The following is a 22,793-nucleotide window of genomic DNA, read 5'->3' as shown; positions in this document are numbered from 1 at the left end:
CAAATTGGTTCTGACTTTGAGTCAAAATCAAAGATGAAGGGAATCTGTTCAAATCAACATCTTGGACAGCATTCCAAATTTTTACCTAGGATTGGGATCGATGATGCATTCTGTCGAAGAAAGATTCTTTGTCAATCAAAGTTATGTTGTCAAAAGGCAGATAAAACAACCAATAAAGCAGCTGTTTGGTAGGCAATGGTTCTCTGCTCCCAGAATCTGCCTTGGTATTTGAACTGCAAGTTAGGTTTTAGAGGATAAATTTCCATTTGAAACTAAATACTTACACATTTTTGAGTAGAACACAGTAGAATTCATAGTCCTAGATAGGAATTTGCCATGTGTAATTCCTGACTGGACCACAGGCTGGACAACAGATACCTGCCCTGCGCCTGAACGTAGCTTGACTCTGCAGTCAGCTTTGTCATTTCTAACTCGTGACCCAGCTCTGCATGCAGTCTTTCCTCAAAGCCCACCACTGCCAGCAGTGATAGAACTCAATTTGAGGCCCAGTCATCATTACCAGTCCAAGTACCTCCACACCCAGCTCCAGCTTAAGCTTTGGTCACAGCCTGTTTCCCACTCACCGTTACTTCTAAGTCAGCCCGGCTGTGTCTTTTTTAAAACCACGCTCTCCTTCTCCGTTTTTCAACCCTACGATCACTCCAACCAGACCCCGACCAGTATTAAAAAAATTGTATACATGTATATTTATAATATATTTACAAATATTACAATATTTAGAATTTCATATGTTTATAATTATTTTAACTGTATCAGGTTATTTTATAATAAACATTTACGCGGAGGTAAGGGGATGGGGGAAGGAAGAACCCCTGCATCTATACTCACTTCAAGGAATGCTGAGACTAGGGGTATGATTTTAAAATGGGAAAAATGTGTGGGTTCAGGGCAGGGTAGAAAGGTTCAGGGCTGAAAGCCTCCATTTTGACAGGTTTTTTGTTCTTAACCCCTGGCGGCCGGGATTCCCGGGCCTTCTGATTCACGCCATGTGAGAGGCGGCGAGAAGGCCGGAAACTGTAGGTAAGTGCCTTTATAGCACAGCTTGTTGGCCCGGAGGAGCAAGAGTGCTTCCCCCAGGCCGAAAAAGCAGCGACCCTACAAACTCTATCGACCGACCCGACCCTCCCCCCCCCGCATCTAACACTTACCTGAACATGTCCCTCTTCCTTCTTCTTCTTCTGTCCGACTGAGACCAGCCTATCAATGAGGCCGGCCTGTCAGGCAGGAAGCCGTCCTTACGTCAAAATCGTAAGGACGTCCGGGAAACCCGTTCTTCCTGGTTTCCCGACAGGAATTCCACCCCCTCGCCGTACCCCCGATAAAATTATGCCCTAGGTCTTGGTTGAGGGGGTGGGGTGAAATGGAGTGTGGGTAAAGTGTCACTCATAGAAATGAAGGACGTGGCTAAGTCGTCACAGGAGACTGAGTGGGACAGGGGGAAGGGGCCACAGCTGACCATGATACATTGATGGAGTTTGTGGAACTGGGAGGCATAGATGGGAAAAAGCCAGAATTTGTAAAGATATATACCAACAAAAGAAATTGATCCATATATCCATCCGCTTGCTTATAGCATACCGCAGGTTATTACAGAAATGTTAAATTTGGCCTTGGACGAAGCCATAGGAAATAAACTAGTAAAACATAAAAATAATTTAAATAAAAAGCCTGGGAGTTATTCATTTCCTAACGCCGGCCACATTAATTGTAACTCATAGTTATGACCCCGAATTGGTAGATTTGCCAAATCTTCTGACACTCACATTTGACAAATTTTGTCAAATGATAATTCCAAAGCTGGGACTATATTTTCTAAGCAGCATAAAAACTGATATTAATTTTACACTTACTTTAAAGTAGAAAGCACATAATATGCCAATTGACTACAATTATAAAACACTACAGGGGAAGAGGATATTCAGCAGTGCGATTGTGCCATTGGACATTCATTGCAGCAGTACTTCTGCCGGCTGCTTTTGCCTGGCTATGGATCCATCAAAAATCTATTTAAATAATGAGAGTGGGTGCCCACACCTGTAGTAGCACAACGGGGCACCTGACCTTCTGAGCCAGCATTATCTCAGTGCAGCACCCTGCCACTCCGAGAGGGGGATGCAAGAAATCGATTGGGCCAAAAAGGAGCAGGATCCAAAATTCTAACATTCTGATGTCCCTCACTGGCAGGCTTCTGTGCCGATGGCAAACAATCCTTCTGGGATCGATTGCAGATTTAGGTTTGAGGAATACTTCAGTCCCAGAATGGAACCTACACTCAGCCAATCAGAACTGTATCTGGTGGGATTCCCAGGGTAGCCTGGGTATGCCCCCCAGATACATCCCCAAACTGCTACCAGGGCATAAGCAGTACACGCAGAAGCACCTGCCTGCCAAAACACAAATTTTTTGAGCAGTGTAGAAGGGGAGGTTTCTAACACCGCTCCACCCCAGAATTACACTGGAATTATTTCAATCATGCAGTTTCCACTCTTGCATATTTGAACTCACCTGAGATTTTTCCAAAAGATCTACAAGAATTGGTGGTAGCTCCTCTGCATCCAAGTATTCTAGCAACTCTCCCTCCTCATAAGGCAACCGGATTGTTTCTGAATCTGAATTTATTACAAGTTCAGATATAAAAAAAGAAAACATTCCTGCATAAAAAAATTTACATTCCTCAGGCACCTTTTTTTTAAAAACACAAGCACATGCAAGCAATGCATTATTCTACCAACTGCACTCTAAACATTTTTCTATACCTGCAAGAAACCAGATGAAAGGCAGTGTTTGCAATAACAAAACTGCACGGATAATTTCTCGAGGATATTTATAAAGCTCTTATAATTAATAGTCCACAAAAGTTAAACAATGGTACCTGATCCATTTTTCCCCCGGAGCATCAGGGAATAGCCATCATTTCCTGGATACAGATTGACCACAAGACATGACACTCTTTCCTGCATAACCAGTTTCTCCAGCAGGTTAACATTTCGCCTTAATTTCTGAGAATTAATCAGAAATTTACATTTTAAAAAAATATCAAATTCAGCTCTATGGCAAACACCTGAATATCACCACTGGCATTAAGTTATATCATTATTAATATGTTCTTTACAACGGTGATGCAGCTATCAATATTGCACTTATAAGTTATGTTATTTCATTAAAAAAGGGCAATAAAACAACCAAAGATAATAAATAATAACAGCAGGAACCTTTGTAATCGTCATATCACTCAAACATTTTTTCCTCCCTCTTCTTGCATATTGTCTCCCCCAATTCACCTCTCCTGAATGTGTTAACTCCTTGTGAGGCATTGTTCTACAGTCACTCTCTGACACCTTGCTTTGGCCATTTTTCATGTGTGAGCCTTGACAACATCAACAGGCTATTTAACCACAGTACAGTGCTAACCTTGCTTCAAAATCCACACAATCAGGTAACAATCAGGAGTGGCACCCCTTGCTGATTTTAGCCTGACACAAAAGCATTATGGCCAATAGTAGGGTCCCTAACAGTTGAGGTCAGCTAACTCAGGACAGATCAGGAATTGAGCCTGGGATCTTTTCAATCTATATGGCTCATCTATTCACACCATACACTCACTGAGCCTTCTGAGAGCTTAATAGGAGCATGGGAACAGGAGTAGGCCAATCAGCCTCTCAAGCCTATTCCACCATTCAATTTGATCATGGCTGATCTGTATCTTAACTCCATCTACCCGCCATGGTTCTGTAACTCTTAATACCTTTGCCTAACAAAAATCTATCAATATCAGTTTTTAAATTTTCAATTGACCTAGCCTCAGCAACTTTTTGGTGGAGAGTGTTCCAGATTTCCACTATCCTTTGCGTGAAGAATTGCTTTCCGACATCACCCCTGAACGGCTTAGCTCTAATTTTAAGGTTATGCCCCCTTGTTCGCGACTCTCCCACCAGAGGAAATAGTTTCTCTCTATCTACACTATCCATTCCTTGAATCATCTTAAACACTTAAATTAGATCACGCCTTAATCTTCTATATTCAAGGGAATACAAGCCTAGTTTATGCAACCTGTCCTCATAACTTAACCCTTTTAACCTCAGATCATTCTAGTGAATCTGCGCTGCACCCCCTCCAAGGCCAATATATCCTTCCTGAGGTGCGGTGCCCAGAATTGAATGCAGTACTCCAGATGGGGTCTAACCAGAGCTCTGTACAGCTGTAACATAACTACCACCCATTTGTATTCCAGCCTTCTTGAAATAAAGGCCAACATTCAGTTAGCCTTTTAAATTATTTCTTGAACCTGTCCATCAGCTTTTAGTGATTTCTGTACTTGGACCCCTAAATCTCTCTGCTCATCCACAGTTCCTAGCTTCTTTCCATTTAGAAAATCCTCTGATCTATCTTTCTTAGGTCCAAAGTGAATGACCTCACACTTTCCCAAATTGAACTCGTCTTAATCAGTAGGCCTCATCTTGATCAACCAGAAAAAATAACTAAATTTTCAGGATTTGTAAAACTTTTAAAAAGATTTGAATATAGGATTAACCGTTTCATAAAGCTAGTTACATTTAGGATTTTATGTGGGTACTTGGAAAGCCAGGCCAATGAAACCATTAACGTAGGACCTAAAGGGGAAGTTGTAGATTTAATATTCTTTTCTTCTACTTGTGCACTATCATTTACTAAACTTTCATTCTTGTGTCCAATTAACAAAATACGAATTTTAAACCTTGATTCCTAGTGGTTTTAAAAATGCTTTCCTGTAAATTTTCAAGGAGAACTAAATAGCTCTTGGAGGAACCATGGATTAGTGCATTAATTATGCATACCTTCAGCTCTGGTTCTTTTTCACATTCTTCCATGTACAAGTCATACAGTTTCTGATGTACAGATTTCCTAAAATAACAAGTTTTAAAATTATTTTTTTTAAATTATGCAAGTCAAAAAACACATTTAACTTTAAAATATGTTAAATATGGAGCACCACCTTCCACTAGATGAATGTCTTCTCTTTGGAGGTCGTTGCCTGGCACATCCAATTATGTACTACAAAAAAAATCCCCAAAAAATCATTATATAAACTGAATAACTGAGTAACAGGTCTAATAAGAGTTGCAGTGCATTACTACACAGCAGAATAGATGAGTTGCTATAGATGACTCACCTCTGCACGGTCCAATGCATACTCCAAAGCGTGATACTGCAGAAAAAAAATGGTTTTACTAAGGAATTCTAAAGATACTAAGCAACCTGAAATCCATACTTTGGGGATTTGCTATAGAATTTCCCACCTTTTTCTTATATATAGTAGGGTGAATTATTGGGCATCCCAACAATGGATACATTACTTTAAAGAGAAACTCCAGGAAAACAATCCAAACAGCAGATTATTTAAGATGATTATATATACATTTATATTAAATAGTGAACTATTTGATTGTTTTTCTCCCCAAGCCCCCACAAGAATTCTTCCTACAAACGCAGGAATCAACAATTTTACAAGTGACTCACTGGTTGCAATGAAGGAAAAAATTGCTTCCGCTCCATTACCAGATTACACCAGCATAAATCCAAATCAGCATCATCATTAATACCATGGCTGATCCTGTTTTCACCAGGACAAATTTGGAATGTATAACTTAACCCAAAATATTACATTTCAGAAATATGATTTCAGGTTTTAACTTGTTGAAAGTATATTTGTAATTGTAAGAATCTAAATGTGAGGGAATGAGTGTTTGGTTCAGTGAAAATAATTCCTTGTTGATAGCAACAGGGAACTGAATTACTTGGAAGAGGTGTGATAATAGATTGCATCCCCCTTTCTACCATAAGTCAGAGCAAATTTACAGAATCAGATTGTTTTTTTAAAAAGCTAAAGAATAAAGAACTAAGCTCACAGTATAACACTGTTGAGTCATAAATCAGCATACCCAAATTGCTTCAACAAGACCCAACTTATTGCCTGATGCAGAAGTAGCGCTGTGCCAACTTGAGTATGAAAGCTAGAGCAGACATAGCATGTCAGAAACATATTCACAACATGGCGTAACATGCTTTGAAGTAAATGTATCTTAATTGTCAGCAAAAATGTGGACACAAGACAAAGGTGGAGATATTGCCAAGCGTGACCAAAGACCTGGTCAAAGAGGTAGATTTTAAGAAGACAACGGTCTTAAGGGAGAGTTTTGGATGATCTGAAGAGTACAGAGGGTGAAGGATAGTTGGCCAGGAGATCATTGGAACAGTCGAGTATGAAGGTGACAAAAGTGTGGATGAATGATTCAGCAGCCGATGGGCTGAGGTAGGGCCAGAGGTGGGCAATGTTAGAGGTGGATGTAGGCAGTCTTTGCGATGGAAAGGATATGGGGTCGGAAGCTCAGCTCCATGAAATAGGACGGCAAGGCTGCCAACAGTCTGGCTCAGCCCAAGAGTGGCCGGAGAGTGGGATGGAATCGGTGACAAGGGTACAGAGTTTGTGGTGGGGGCTGAAGGTGATGGCTTTAGTCTTCCCAATGTTTAGCTGGAGGAAATTGCAGCACATCCAAGACTTGACGTCGGACAAGCAGTTTGACAATACAGAGGCAGCGGAGGGATTGAGAGAGGTGGTGGAGAGATAGGGTTGGGCAAAGTCACCGTACACGTGGAAGCTGGCACCACAGCTGCAGATGATGTTGCCAGCATGTAGATGAGCATGGGGAGGCCAAGGGTAGATCCTCGAGATCTCTGCAGGTAACTGTGTGGGGGCAGAAGCCATTCCTGGGGATGCTCTGATTAAAAATGAAATGTTAACCTGTCCATCCCTTTCTGATGCTGACTGATCTACAATGCATTTTTAGTATTTCCTGTTTTTATATCAGAGTTCTAGCATTCAATGTTTTTATTTCATGTACACTGCCATAAACTGCTCTTTTGGAGTTTCCAATTCAATTTCTCACATCAGGCTTTACCAAACAATGCAGTGTGAATTCTTGGCGTCTAACAATTTTGTAATGAATTTTTCTACCCATGAAGGTAAGAGATTCCAACACTAGGAAATGGAAATATAGCTCACTTTGAGTACACAATGCCAGCATTAAGCACAAGCAGGTATTCCACCCTTTGATGCAGGGTCAAGCTCTGTCTACACTTACACAATTACATGCCTTAGCTCCAACCGCAGAAGAGTACCTTTTCCATTCCTCACATTAGCCATCCTGTGTGAGACTATTACTTTAGTTGCAATTTGGAATAGTTTTCTGCAGTAGACTCATGTACACTTGGAATGAGTTAAGGCTTCCCAAAACTATTTCACAAACAACCCCTACAGCCCACAGACAAGACTTTCATCCACTCGGTAAGTGCTGGAATTGTAGATAGATGCAGAGATGGAAGTCCAGCCTGCTAAATCCCTGTGCCACGTAAAAAAAATTCTAAAATGAATCTTCCCACATCTTGCTGCTGCCTCCTAGCTAAATAGCCCCTCCCAACCAAAATCAGCTCACGACTAAAATGTTAAAACTTACGGTCAGAAATTAATTTCCATTTTATCTTTTTCTGTAAAAGATAGCATTCAATGTTCTAACTATGGTGTTACCCTGCCTCAAAAATTATAATGTGGAGATGCCGGTGATGGACTGGGGTTGAAAATTGTTTACAATTGTCAAAAATTATAGTAAAGTGTAGTACAATTTCCAATCTTTCTAAAAGGTTAATTTTTTTTTCATAATCAATTTTTAAATAAAGACAACTTTAGCAATCAACAAAAGAGTGCTTAATTAGTTACCATTTTAATTCATGGGTGAACAGTAAAACTGCTTTCAACTGCACAAAACTCACCATTATGAAAGGAATCAGGCCTCAGGTAACAGAAGAGAAATCATGAATTCAGGCATAAAGTCATGGTTCTCCAACAGACTTCGAACTCTGTTGAAAGCAAAATTAGTTCATTATTTTGCAGGACTTTCACAAAAAATCAAAACAAACGTGAGAAAGATCAATTATTTATATTCCAAAAGGGTCAATTAAGTAGTTATGTTTAATTTAGAGCATTTAAGATGTATCTTCCTGCCCTCCAGATTCCTTCACATCATTCCATGGGTAAAACTTCAGCCAGTCAGTACAATGCAGGTGTTCAGGAACAGCACCACACAATCCTTCTGCTATTTAACCTTCCTGTACAAAAGCACCTCCTGCGCCCAGTCAGAATTTTTCCAGTGGTACTACCAATGTTGGAGAATTATTATATGGTGAATTGGGTATACCAACTAGAGCCACACAAGATGGATATTTGGAATTTTTATAATTGTCATCAATAGCACTACCAAGTAGCAATTACTCACCAATGCCCTGCTTACCAATGCTCAGTTTGGGTTCTGCCAGGACCATTTGGCTCCAAACCTCATTACAGCCTTGATCCAAACATGGACATAAGACCTGAATTCCAGAGTTGAGGTGAGAGTCACTGTCCTTGACAACAAGGCAGCATTCAGCCTAGTGTGCCACCATGGAGTTTCCTAAAAGATTCCCATTGATCACTCTGTGCAAGAAGAACTTCCTGACATCAGTCCTAAAGTTATCTTTTACTAGTTTGAATCTGTGTCCCCTTGTCCTGCCCTTGTTATTTAACTAAAAGTAATATTCTAGATTTATCTTTCCAATTTCCCTAATTATCTTACAAACCTCTAGGATCACCTCTCAGCCACCTCCTTTCCAGGCTGAAAAGCTTAAGTTTCTCCAGTCTTTCCTTATAACTTAGAAATTGACACTAGGGATCAGTGCGTGGCGCTGCCTCCACAGCCTGACGGTCTCCTTTACGCCTTGGCCACCAGAAAAGGACAAAGTACTCAAGGTGCAGTCTGACCAGAGTTCGGCTATGACTTCCCCTAACTTGTATTCTACTATTTTGGCTACATAGTTTAATTTTCTATTGGCTTTGTTGATTGCTGCTCTGCATTGGTTGGACATTCCGATCCTCGAGTCTACTAAAACTCTTTGGTTGCTTTTGGCTTCATCTGGCTTCACCCATAGCTTTTTCAACACCATCCTTGGAGTATGTCTGTTGCTTATTTTTCTCACTATGTGTAGTGCTTTATATTTGTCTATACTAAATTTCATCTGCCATGTTTCTGCTCAAATATATACTCCACCCAACAAATAATATGATTTCTGTGCTGCTTCTTCCAAATCCACGGCCCCATCTAGTTTTGTATCATTTGCAAATTTGACCACTTTGCATTGGGTTTCTCAATCCAGATCATTTATTTTTTTATATTTGTTCTTGGGATATGGGTGTCTTTACTGCCCATTTCTAGTTGCCCTGGGGGCAGAAAGAGTCAACTTCATAGTGTGGGACTGGAGTCACATGTAAGCCAGACCAGGTAAGGGTGGCAGGTTCCCTTCCCTGAAGGAAATTAGAGGACCAGTTAGGTTTTTATGACAATCCAGCAGCTTTCATAGTCATTTTCTGGTGCTAGTCCACAAATGACTTCTACTTTCTAATTCCCAATCCATCTCATCTGGGATCTGGCTTTCTGACTGCCCTTCCTACCACCTATCTGGTTTAAATGATTCTCAATTGCTGCCTCACAGTTCTTTACAAATCTCTTTGTGCCTACTTGGTTTAGGTGCAGCCCATTTCTCTTGTACCAGTTATTTATGACGATAATATTGTTCAGGCACCTTTTGCCAACCATTCATTTCCATCCTGTATTTTCTTAGTGAACACCTCTCCTTTCCAAACAGTAGCTTGCCAGGGCCTAGAAACACTCCCTACAAAAGCAATTCCCTGTCTCAAGAAAAGCCTTTCTGCCAATGCAATTTGGTACAGGCCACATGGTTCCCCTGGCTGCTTCATGTGAGTAGATTCTCAGCTGTGCTTTCAATTATATACTCTCAGGTAGCAACAAAAGAACTGTTGCTCAACACAATCGCACTTGACATTACTAGATATTATTAAGTACATTATGTTCACATAACTGTGTTTGCAGCCTTTTCTGGAACAGCTTGAACATACATACAAAGAGCAGGAGTAGGCCATTCGGCCCCTCGAGCCTGCTCTGCCATTTGATAAGATCTTGGCTGATTTGATTGTGACCTCAACCCTACTTTCTCGTCTACCTACTATAACCTTTGACTCCCTTGTTAATCATGAATCTATCTAACTCAGCCTTAAAAATATTCAATGACCCTGCATCCATCGCTCTCTAGGGAAGGGGGTTCCATGGACTCACAACCCTCAGAGAAAAATATTTCTCCTCATCTCCGTCTTAAATTGGGAGACCCCTTATTTTTAAACTGTGTCCCCTAGTTCTAGTCTCTCCCACAAGGGAAACACCCTCTCAGCATCTATCCCTTCAAGTCCCCTCAGGATCTTATATGTTTCAATAAGATCACCCCTCATTCTTCTAAACTCCAATGTATACAGGCCCAACTTGTCCAATCTTTCCTCATAAGATATCCCCCTCATCCCAGGAATCAGTCAAGTGAACCTTCTCTGAATCGCCTCCAAAGTAATTATGTCCTTTCTTAAATAAGGAGACCAAAATTGCACACAGTATTCTAGATGTGGTCTTACCAATGCTCTGTAAAACTGTAGCAAAACATCTCTACTTTTATATTCCTTGCAATAATTGACAACATTCCATTTGCCTTCCTAATCATTTGCTGTACCTGCTTACTAACTTTTTATGATTCATGTACTGTACCTCAGAGTTCTGCAATCTCTCTCTATTTAAATATACTGCTTTTCTATTCCTCCTGCCAAAGTGGACAAGTTCACATTTTCCCACATTATCCTCCATCTGTCAATTTTTTGCCCACTCACTTAACCTATTTATATCCCTTTGCAGACTCCTTATATCCTCTTCACAACTTACTTTCCTACCTACCTTTGTGCCATCAGCAAATTTAGCAACCATACCTTCGGTCCCTTCATTCAAGTCATTGATATAGACTGTAAATAGTTGAGGCCCCAGCATGATCCCTGTAGCACTCCACTCGTTACATCTTGCCAACCTGAAAATGACCTATTTATGCCTACTCCATGTTTCCTGTTAACTAACAAATCCTTTATCCATGCTAATATGTTACCCCCTACACCACAAGCTCTTATTTTGTGTAGTAGCCTTTGATGTGGCACCTTGTCAAATGCCTTCTGGAAATCCAAATACACCACATCCACAGGATCCGCTTTATCCACGTTGCTTGTTACTTCCTCAAAGAACTCTAATAAATTAGTCAAACACAATTTCCCTTTCACAAAGCCGTATTGACTCTGCCTGATTGCATTGAGATTTTCTAAGTGAGCTGCTATAACCCCCTTAATAATAGATTGTAGCATTTTCCCTATGACAGATGTTAAGCTAACTAGTCTGTAGTTTCCTGCTTTCTGTGTCTCTCCTTTCTTGAATAGAGGATGTGGAGATGCTGGTGATGGACTGGGGTGGACAAATGTAAGGAATCTTACAACACCAGGTTATAGTCCAACAATTTTATTTTAAAATCACAAGCTTTCGGAGAAGTGGCTGCAGAGATAGTAGATGCATTGGTATTTTAAAATCACCAGGGAAAGGGTTCTGGTGAACCTGACGAAGGGGATAATCTCCGAAAGCTTGTGATTTTAAAATAAAATTGTTGGACTATAACCTGGTGTTGTAAGATTCCTTACATTTGAATAGAGGAGTTATATTCGTTATTTTCCAATCTGATGGGACCCTTCCGGAATCTAGGGAATTTTGTAAAATTAATACCAATGCATCTACTATCTCTGCAGCCACTTCTTATAAGACCCTAGGATGAAGTCCGTCAGGACCTGGGGGCTTGTCAGCTTTTAGTTCTAATGATTTTTTCAGAACCCTTTCCCTGGTGATTGTAAATGTTTTAAGTCCCTCGCTCCCTTTCACCTCTTGATTCACAATTATTTCTGGCATGTTATTTGTATCCTCTACAGTGAAGACGGACGCAAAATATCTGTTCAATTCATCCGCCATTTCCTTGTTCTCCATTATTAATTCCCCAGACTCACTCTCTGGAGGACCAATGCTCACTTTACTTACTCTTTTCCTTTTTAAATACGTGTAGAAACTCTTTCTATCTGTTTTTATATTTCTAGCTAGCTTTCTCTCGTACTCTAATTTCTCCCTACTTATTATTCTTTTAGACATTCTTTGCTGTTTTTTATATTCTATCCAATCGTCTGACCTGCCGCTAATTTTCGAGGAATTGTATGCTTTTTCTTTCAATTTGATACTATCTTTAATTGCCTTAGTTAGCCACGGATGGTATGTCCTTCCCCTAGAGTCTTTCTTTCTCACTGGAATGCATCTTTGCTGTGTGTTATGAAATATCTTATTAAATGTCTGCCACTGCATCTCTACTGACCTATCCCTAACCTAATTTTCCAGTTCACTTTAGCTAGCTCTGTCTTCATGCCCTCATAATTGCCCTTATTTAAGTTTAAAACACTAGTTTTAGACCTACTCTTCTCTCCCTCAAACTGAATGCGAAATTCAATCATATTGCTCCTAGAGGCTCCTTTAGAATGAGGTAATTAATTAATCCTGTCTCATTACACATTACCAGATCTAAATTAGTCTGCTCTCTGGTTGGGTCTAGAACGTGCTGCTCTCAGAAACTGGCCCGAAAGCACTCTATGAACTCATCTTCCAGGCTACCTTTGCCAATCAGGTTCTTCCAATCTATATGTAGATTAAAATCACCCATGATTATAGCTGTTCCTTTCTCACAAGCCCCCATTATTTCTTCCTATATAGCCTGTCCTACAGTATGGTTACTGTTAGGGGGCCTATAAACTACTCCCACAAGTGACTTCTTGCCTTTACTGTTTCTTATCTCTACCCAAACTGATTCCACATCTTGGTCTTCAGAACTAAGGTCATTTCTCTCTATTATACTCATGTCATCCTTAATTAACAGAGCTACCCCTCCACCATTTCCTAGCTTCCTGTCCTTTTGAAATGTCAAGTACCCTTGAATATTCAGGTTCCAGTCTTTGTCATCTTGCAGCCATGTCTCTGTAATGGCTATCAGGTTGTACATATTTATTTCTATTTGAGCTGTCAATTCATGCATTTTGTTATGAATGCTACATGCATTCAGATACAAAGCCTTTAGTGCTGTCTTTTTACTATTTTTGCAACCTCCAGCCTTATCTGCTGGCACACTCAAGTTTGCATGCTATCAATAACCAGTTTTATGAAAAAATGAACAAAGATGAAATATCTTTACCAGGAATAACTTTACACAAAGATAAACAAACAATCAATCTTAGCTTTGGGTTCTGTACAATGAAACTGAATCTATTCCTACAATGGCAGTTGAAATTGAAACCAAAAAATTAAGATTCAAAGCTATTGGTGGGGAGTATTTACTCCTCCCCCCACTCATTCTCCAGGTTGCTTGTACTAGATGTAGCAAAATTTTGTACACCCTGTACCTTAAAAGTCTGATCAACTAACTCAGTCTGCATCAGCTTAATATTTTCAGCAAACTGTAATCCTCTGTTTTATAAAGCTTTGAAAATCTGGCAATTTGACAACTGTGGGAGAAGAGAAATTGGTATCCTGTACCAAATGTACAAAACCGTCATTGAGGAGACTTAACAATTCAGACATCAAGATAAATCTGAGAAAGCATTTTTGATATGACAAAATATACGTATCCTTCCATTGACTCCTAGATTCCAATGAGATGATGATATTTTTGCCCACTACTATGAGTTGAAAGGTTGCTTTTCTAGACTAGGTTCTCTACCTCTTCCCACCAACTGACGGTATTTTTGTTTGGGAACCAATTGTGAAGTCCTGCGTAAGCACCAGATAACAGGATCGTCAAGCTGTTCCAGAAATGGCTCCAAACACAATGTGTGAACATAATGTACTTAATAATATCTAGTAATGTCAAGTGCGATTGTGTTGAGCAACAGTTCTTTTGTTGCTACCTGAGAGAATTTAATTGAAAGTGCAGTTGAGAAACTACTCACATGAAGCAGCCAGGATGACAGAGGGGAACCACGTGGTCTGAACCACATTGCACTGGCGGAAAGGTTTTTCTTGAGACAGGGAATCGCTTTTGTAGGGAGTGTTTCTAGGCCCTGGCAAGCTACTGTTTGGTGTTCACTAAGAAAATACAGGATGGAAATGTGTGGTTGGCAAAAGGTGCCAGAACAATATTATCTTTATAAATAACTGGTACGAGAAATGGGCTGCACCTAAACCAAGTAGGCACAAAGAGATTTGTAAAGAACTGTGAGGCAGCAATTGAGAATCATTTAAACCAGATAGGTGGTAGGAAGGGCAGTCAGAAAGCCAGATACCAGATGAGATGGATTGGGAGGTAGAAGGTAGCCAACAAGTAGGTATGGTCAACGATACCCAGAGAGACATACAAGAATTAGCTGTACAATAATAACTTAGTTAACAGAATGAGCATGGATTCAGAAGGGGGATTCTACCTGATCATCCTCCTCAGCTTCTTTGAGGAAGCTGCAACCCTAGTGGACTGTGGGAAACCCCACAACATGGTGTATCAAGACTTCTAAAAGGCATTTGACAATGCTCTGCACGAAAGGCTATAAAACCGCAAAGCATTAGGGATTCAAAATAACCTTAGGAATGGATAAGAAATTGTCTGACAGATAGAAAGCAATAAGTATGTTAGAGGACTTATGTCCAGGAGGGAGGAAGTACTGAGAGGGGTAGCTCTGGGTGTGGTGTTGGAATCACTACAATTTCTAATTTCAGACGAACAGTGGCCTACTGGTGATGGTACTGAACTAGAAACCTAGAGCTTGAAAGTTCAAATCTCACCATGGAAAATTGTGAAATTGAATTCAATAAATCTAGTCATTTGTGGACTAGATCAGCCATGATCTTTTTAAATGGCAGAGCAGGCTCGAGGGGCCGTATGGCCTACTCCTGCTCCTTTTTCTTATGATGTGGCTGGAAGGGGATATAAATTGTATCCAGTAGGTTGTAGAACACGATCTTGTTTCAAAGACAGCGGACACGATGGGCCGAACGGCCTCCTTCTGTGCCGTGAATTTTCTATGATTCTAGGATTTGGCAGTTTTAGAAGGGGAAATTAAATCAAAGACATGTTAGAAGAGAGAATTCCACCACTATTCGAAATGTAGGCAACTTGGTATCACTAAAAACGATTCCATGACTCCGCTAAGAAGCTTACTGACTGAATACAAGAAAAGGTGCCATTAATTGTGCAAAGACTTGTCATATATGCGACACAGCTGACTCCAACAGAGTTAATAATTGCTTTAAAGCCTATGATTCCATGGGAACACTTTGTTGGACCCCTTTCTCGTTCAAGAAGTGTAACTGTTACTTATTGGTATTTTTGATGACTTCTCCAAATGGGTAGAAATATTCCCCCTCGGCACACAACAGCTAAGGTACCTGCCAAGAAGTTAGCATAGGAAATTTACCTGGTGTCTGCCCAGGGTACATCATTTATACAACAGTGTTCATACAACTGGAACTAAATACCATGCAACTTTCCCTTATCCTCCTCAGTCAAACCAAATAGACTATGGACTGAACAATCAAGATTGCCATAAGGGCCTGTATAGGGCCAGAACTACAATGATTGGGACAAACATGTAGTTTAACTGCCTTTCACTATCAGAACTGCATCTCATGCTACCAGAGGTGATACACTGGTATTTATCCTCTTTCAAAGTTATCTTCTTGTTGCAAATACTGGATCATTCAACAGGTCTGTTGGCACCTAATGAATGAAGGCAGTGTTGGAAGATACATATCAGCTGATAAAAGGCCACTTGATTGTGTGATGTTGCAGAATCATGGTTGCCGAAAAGGTTTTTGATAGCTTTGAATTAGAGGAGACTGAAAGGTTTATGTCACAAGGGGAAATCCAATGACTGCGATACTGTGTCCTCACATCCTTCTATCCCCAAGAAAGGAGGATGTGCAGCTTAACCACCAACCACACCCCCCCTCCACCCTACCAGCACCATGTATGCTGCTCAGCTTGGCAGAAGGAAAAGAGACGAATACTCCTCAATAGATGGAGGGGGTGATAAGTTATTTAGTAGTAATTGCATTTTCTGTATTGGAGATTTTGATGTATTATTTGAGTTCTGCGCAGGGTTTCAGCAGAGAAGTGGCGATCAAGTTGGTCCCGTGTTCCAGACTGGTGTGCAACAGCAAATCCGTTGGGACTTCTGGCCATTATGTCAAGGGCCAAGAACTTTTTTCATTAAAACTGGATTCAAACTTAATAGTTCGAGCATACCTGAGAGATGTGCATCCAGTAACTCAGGATAGGAATAAGAGACTGTTTAAGTGGGTTTACAGTTAGATCGAAAAATGAGAGGGGGGGGGGGGGTGGATGGGAAGAGGGAGGGAGCCACAGACGGCCACTTTTTCCCCACAATCCCACCTTAAACGCAGCCTGCAGCCATTTCTTTCCCATCCATACCACCTCCCATATGATGAAAAGAAAAAAACTCAAAGACACCAGAGATGGATAAGAGAGTGACCACATTATCTCCATGGGAAATCAACTATTATTATGGATATGTGTTTGTCTAGAAGTTGAATACCCTGTTATCTCGTGTTTATGTGGGTGTTCAAGATATATGCTTTCCTGCCAGTTAAAGAGTACATTGATGATGTCTCTCCTTTTCCTCTATTTCACGTTGTCACTGCTTCAACTGTTCCGCTGCCTCAAATCTGTGACATTCCTTTCTCTCTTTGCAATGCTTCTTAGCTGACCTGTGCTCGCTCTTCTCCTTCAGCTTCAACACCTGTAGATGCTACACATGTTCCTTTGTACTTTCCTCAGCAGCTAAACAAGCTAATTCTATCCCTCCGCACCCTCGTGAACATTTTTTAACTAAGAATTTAATTGGCTGTGAAGTGCTTGTGGACATCCTGAGGTCGTGAAAAGTGCTCTATAAAAGCAAATTCATTCTTTCTTCTTAATGTTGTCTACTACTGTTCCACTTGTTGGTCGTTAAGTGATATTTTATTCTACCTATGCTGCCACCACTGTTACGTTTGAGTTTTCTTTCTGTTGACTCAAAACCAGTTACCCACTAAGGCTGTCAGGTAGGTGTGCAAGGGCCTGCAAATATGGTCACAGTTGATATGGCCAATCAGGCTCTACTGGCTGCTACCTCCTTTACTTGCCTTCTTTCCTCCAGTATATAAGAGTGCTTCCTATCATTCAGCATTAAGCAAAGTCAGGCCTTCACATACCATCATTTATAAGCCATCAGATATGCTATCACAGTCTCCCTTGGAAATGGGAGCCTTTGCATGTACTAATCCCGACAAAGTGATCTATTTGCACCTGTCTGTACATGTGGATGTGGGGGTACTGACAGGTGGGTGCAGAACAACTCTGATGTAGCTTAACTTCCGCAGATCATCATCTTCTTCCTACAAAATCACCACACAGAGTAGGATTCTCATGGGGAAACGCACTTTGTGACTATTGTCATTGGCAAAAAAAAAATGGCAGTGCCACAACAACTGCCACAATATCTCCTGATCACCCAAGCATTATGGGCAGAAAATTAAATAAAAGGAAGAGAAATGGCCAGAAAATGCTCCTAGCAATCTTCAGGCCAGGCTTTTGAGATCTACCTTTGCATGTATCTGTGCCCAGGTATGAATCATTGCTATGTGTGCAGGAATGGTGGGAAATTGTGTTACCATCTAAATGACACCATTGGGCAGTTCATTAAGATTTTAAAGTTAAAATCACATGTTTCAAGTAGGATCTTCTTGCATCTGCGCAATGCAGAACTGAAAATGCATGGGATGCATTAAATAAGCAGAGATCTTGCATTATGCATCTCTGTCCAATTTTCCAACCAGGTTTTCCCAATTTATATCTGTATCAGGCAAACCCAATCAAAAACCCAAGGCAATCACTGCACATTATGATGTCATGTGATTTAATATACAGGATGTCTGCCATTTTATTACATCTTTACTATTTCTGTTCATATTTACTGTAGCATTTCATGGGCCTTGCATTATCTGCTACCAGTTGAACAAAGTATCCAGTGGATATATAAAACATACACATACATACAGATATACACATACATATAATGCATCTCCTATACTCAACGTCCCTTGACATTCAACGGCATTACCATTGCCGAATCCCCCACAATCAACATCCTGGGGGTCACCATTGACCAGAAACTTAACTGGACCAGCCATATAAATACTGTGGCCACAAGAACAGGTCAGAGGCTGGGTATTATGCAGCGAGCGACTCACCTCCTGACTCCCCAAAGCCTTTCCACCATCTACAAGGCACAAGTCAGGAGTGTGAAGGAATACTCTCCACTTGCCTGGATGAGTGCAGCTCCAACAACACTCAAGAAGCTCGACACCATCCAGGACAAAGCAGCCCGCTTGATTGGCATCCCATCCACCACCCTAAACATTCACTCCCTTCACCACTGGCGCACTGTGGCTGCAGTGTGTACCATCCACTGGATGCACTGCAGCAACTCACCAAGGCTTCTTCGACGGCACCTCCCAAACCCACAACCTCTATCACCTAGAAGGACAAGGTCAGCAGGCACATGGGAACAACACCACCTGCACGTTCCCCTCCAAGTCACACACCATCCCGACTTGGAAATTTTTCTCCGTTCCTTTACTGTCGCCGGGTCAAAATCCTGGAACTCCCTTCCTAACAGCACTGTAGGAGAACCTTCACCACACAGACTGCAGCGGTTCAAGAAGACGACTCACCGCCACCTTCTCAAGGGCAATTAGGGATAGGCAATAAATGCTGGCCTCGCCAGCAACGCCCACATCCCATGAACGAATAAAAAAAAATTCCATGCCAATCTAACACATCATCCTATGACTATTCTAGGTATTCTATCATTCCTGCCCTGTTGTACTAATTCTACATTAAACCACCAACCAGGGCTCTTACTTCCCCATGTACTATTACATTCTGTGACTGCAGCATCTCAGTCCATTGGACCAGTTCTGGGGCAGGAGGAACCTGTAGAAGATGGATGGGTTGCACCTCAACAGGGCTGGGACCAATGTCCCCACAGGAAGGTTAACTAGTGCTGTGGGGGAGGGTTTAAACTAATTTGGTAGGGGGAGCGGCACCAGGATGAAGCATTAGAGAGGAGATACAAGGTGCAGAGAGGACTGGGAGAGATAAACAGTATTAGAATAAAGTGTAGTTCAGAAATAGGAGGGATCAGACAGGGGGAAATGTGAGGCAGACTAAGATGGGTTTAGAGTGCATGTACGTAAATGCACAGAGCATGGTAAATAAGGTTGGTGAGCTGTAGGCACATGGGATTAGGATATAGTGACAATAATGAAGACCTGGCTCAAAGAGGGGGAGGAATTGGCCCTTAATATTCGTGGCAACAACGTATTCAGGAAAGACAGGGAAGGAAAAAAGATGGGGGTTGGCAGTATTGATCAAAGATACTGTTACAGCACTATAAAGGGATGATGTACTTGAGGGTTTAAAGACAAAATCTATTTGGTTAGAATTAAGGAACAATAGAGGAGCTATTACGCTGCTGGGTGTATACTAGAGGCCACCAAATAGTGGGAAGGAGATAATGGGGGACTTCATATTTGATAAGAGTAAATAAGGAGAAACTAATATTGGATAGCTCTTTCAAAGAGCAGGCAAAGGCACGATGGGCTGAATGGCCTCCTTTTGTGCAGCATCATTCTATGTTGCACTCCCCAAATATCGCCTACCCTGAGTTGACTCCCACCTTACCGAAGAGGCCATTGTTCAAGTGCAATGTAGAAACTATCAGTAAGCTATTCAATTCCGATCCTGCACTCACTGGACATCCACACACACAGCAATCGGCCCTTCTTAGACAGCGGTCAGCAACTGGCCGATTCCCCCCTCCCTCCCCGGGGGGCAGTGAGACCAAGCATAGCGCTTCCCCCTGGCTGAGAACAGCACAGACCGGGAATGGAAGTCGGGCACCTCCCCCGGGAGAGTTCGCTGTCGTTCTGATCTCATTAAGAGGCGGCACTGGGGCCCACCCCCACATCAGTCGCTGTCTTCACAGCCATGTCCCCGAGCCCTGGCACACCCGTTAATGAGAGGGGACAATCGGCGCAGGCTCCAACCGCACCGCAAACATGGAACCCGGTGTCAAAACACACGGTACAAAAGGTGCGAGAAGCTGACTTGCCGGTTCCCGTGTCATCGCCGGCTGTATACGGCGATCTCCAGGCTGCTTGTTTCTCTTTTTTTTCCGCTCCCACTCACCAAACGGCCATTTCCCCCGGTCCGACCGAACTTCCGGTTTGATGCCAGAAGGAGGAGCTCTGGGACAGGAAACACCAAGTGCAGGGTGCAAGCGGTGGCTGACACCAGCTGTAAGGTGCAGCAAGACAATACCTTAATACATGCAACACAAAAATAACACCAGCTAGAAGAAACTAATATCAAAGCAGTACTTCTGCATTTCCTAAATTAAAACAGTATCTTGGTGCTGATTTAGTCTAATTTGTAGATTTTTAAAAAATAGACTATGTAGTGTGCTGTTTAAACAGACTCTGTTTGCTGAGTAAGTAGCCTTTGCCATAAAATAGATTGCTGTGAGTCTTGCCATAAGTCCCACCTGGCCTCCAACTCATTGGCTGACACAAAGATGTCAATAGACGTTCTGCAATTGGCTGCGGGAGTTCTGTTTGCTGTAGTTCATAGAGACTCTTTTTAAATAGACTCTGTAGACTGTTTGCTGTAGCGTGCTGTTTAAATAGACTTTGCTGTAAAATAGACTGGTTGCTCTGAGTCCTGCTGTAAGTCCTGCCCCGCCACCAACTCATTGGCTGACACTCAATAGACACTCTGAAATTTGTATTCAACAATTTGGGATTTCCACTTTTTGCCAAATCCAAAACGAAACTTGGCAAATTCTCTGACAGTTGCCCTTTTCAATGGTGGGTAGAAGCCACATTCAACATTTCCAATACTGAAAAGTGGTTTCCAGAGTGGAAAAGTCACTACCTTCAGTAGCAAAAACACTGTCATCAGCATAGATTAATTTCTGTGATCTGGTTGCAGGCAGGTTGTTTATGTACAGATTAAAAAGGAGTGGTTCTAGAACTGATCCCTGAAGGTGGCCATTGATTTGGTATCTCCATGAGCTGGTGTGGTTGGCCATGTGTCATCTGAAACATTGGCCCCGTAGCAGTAATTCAACCAAGCAGGTGACCCAATATGACAGGGTATTTTCACCAGAAGACCAATACGCCATACGGTATCATAGTCTGCTGTTAGATCGAGGAAGTTTTTCAATGAAGATGGTTAGGGCAAGTATTTGGTCACAAGTGCTGTGGCCACGGCAGAAACCAGCTTGATCTGGGCTCAGCGCAGCATCGACTACTGACGATTTATCTGGAGGACGAGTCTCTTGAGCATCTTATAGCAATCACTCAGGAGGGAGATTGGTTGGTAGCTGTGGATCCTTGCCTGGCTTAAGTAGGCCAATGATCTTTGTTCAGCACCATACTGCTGGAATTGGCCTTTAAGGCCGAATTCCACCATTCTAAAGAGGTCCTGTAAAGTGACTTCAAAATTAGTCTTGTTAGTTTAACTAAAATGAAAATGTTAAAACCACGTTGTATCTCCTCAGAGTTGTTTCCAAAGTCCATAAAAAACACTTCCAGTTGGACCAAATGTGTTTGGTTCTTCACCTCTTGCATCCCCTTTTGTTGCATATACAACATACTGGGTACAGGGACAAATCCACCATTTTTACCTCCTCACATTCATTGTCCACTTAATTCAGTTTTCCTTCATTCTGCTATGCTCCTCCTAGTATAATCTTGATGTATAGGAAGCTGATGTTCAGCTCAACCCTCACTTCCTTCCTTCAACATTCAGTTCCTTAGTTATCATGACAGTGTCAACTAAAGATACAGCAAGACTGGCATCATTATTCACATATTTCTTTCTGTTACAGACCTCAAGGATCTGTAGTAGACACTCTCTAGGGTTCAGCATCATCAGTCACTTCTGTAAGCAGACTTTGTGGCCCCTACGATCAGGATTACTGCTTTATTGTCAACAAGTTGGTTTAATTTACACAGAATATATGAATGGACAGTATGTAGTTTCCCAGTTTTCTATATACTACCTCTTAACATACAACAACAAAAATGCTCAGCTCTGCTTCTATCACAGACTAAACTCACTTACAAGTTAGCTGTCCCTGAACTAACTGGCACTAACTTTTGGTTACAAGCAGTATTGGTTCTTTCTAGCCTGTGTGTTTGTTTCCGACTAACTTACCTTCACTGCCTAGAAAGGCGAGATCTCCCTGGCCCTGAAATTCTGCAGGGGTTCTCATGATCTCCCTTTTGTACCATCAAGCTCCTCCCTCTAATATATCAAATTACTCGGGTAAGCATCCAACTGCAAGCGCCTTGGGACGTTTCACTACATTAAAGGAGCTATACAAATGCAAGTTGTTGTTATAGCATCTTGAACTCCTTTAATGTCTTTGATTCTATTACCTCACCTGATAGATCATTCTAAAAATGTATGAGCAAAGAAATCTTTCTAAGATCTGTTTTAAATTTATTTTTCACAAATTTAAATTTATATCCTCCTATTCTACTGGCCTGGCTGACTTTAAAGTAATATTCTGGGTTCATGTAATCTATACTATTATTACTTCATATACCTCAATGAAATTTCCCTTTAACTTTCTTCTTTTTAGACAGTGGAACTTAAACTTCCCTCATCTTTCCTCAGATATCATTACTTTA

The 22,793-nt window shown here is 41.4% G+C and overlaps 1 protein-coding gene across 12 annotated transcripts in view; it reads right to left on the bottom strand.

The window, feature by feature from the left end:
* The window catches only part of supt20 (SPT20 homolog, SAGA complex component), an 85,875-nt gene extending 65,516 nt beyond the window's left edge, over positions 1-20,359 (bottom strand). For 4 of the 12 annotated variants that reach the window (XM_067985908.1, XM_067985915.1, XM_067985916.1 and 1 more), the window contains exons 1-7: positions 20,207-20,335; positions 7,825-7,911; positions 5,171-5,206; positions 4,994-5,052; positions 4,836-4,902; positions 2,894-3,020; positions 2,527-2,672 (exon numbers count right to left, since the gene is read on the bottom strand). In XM_067985908.1, coding sequence (XP_067842009.1) covers positions 2,527-2,672; positions 2,894-3,020; positions 4,836-4,902; positions 4,994-5,052; positions 5,171-5,206; positions 7,825-7,827 — 438 coding nt within the window. In that variant the 5' untranslated portion in view covers positions 7,828-7,911; positions 20,207-20,335. Of the gene's footprint in view, positions 1-2,526; positions 2,673-2,893; positions 3,021-4,835; positions 4,903-4,993; positions 5,053-5,170; positions 5,207-7,824; positions 7,912-20,206 lie in introns of all 12 variants that reach the window. The other 8 variants (XM_067985918.1, XM_067985919.1, XM_067985909.1 and 5 more) reach the window with 7 other exon arrangements.
* Positions 20,360-22,793: the final 2,434 nt, after the last annotated feature.

This window comes from Heptranchias perlo, chromosome 6, assembly GCF_035084215.1.
Source record: "Heptranchias perlo isolate sHepPer1 chromosome 6, sHepPer1.hap1, whole genome shotgun sequence".
In the NCBI taxonomy this organism is placed as follows: Eukaryota; Metazoa; Chordata; class Chondrichthyes; order Hexanchiformes; family Hexanchidae; genus Heptranchias; species Heptranchias perlo.
Note: the sequence above shows the minus strand (reverse complement) of the source record. Positions and strands in the feature narration are given on the sequence as shown.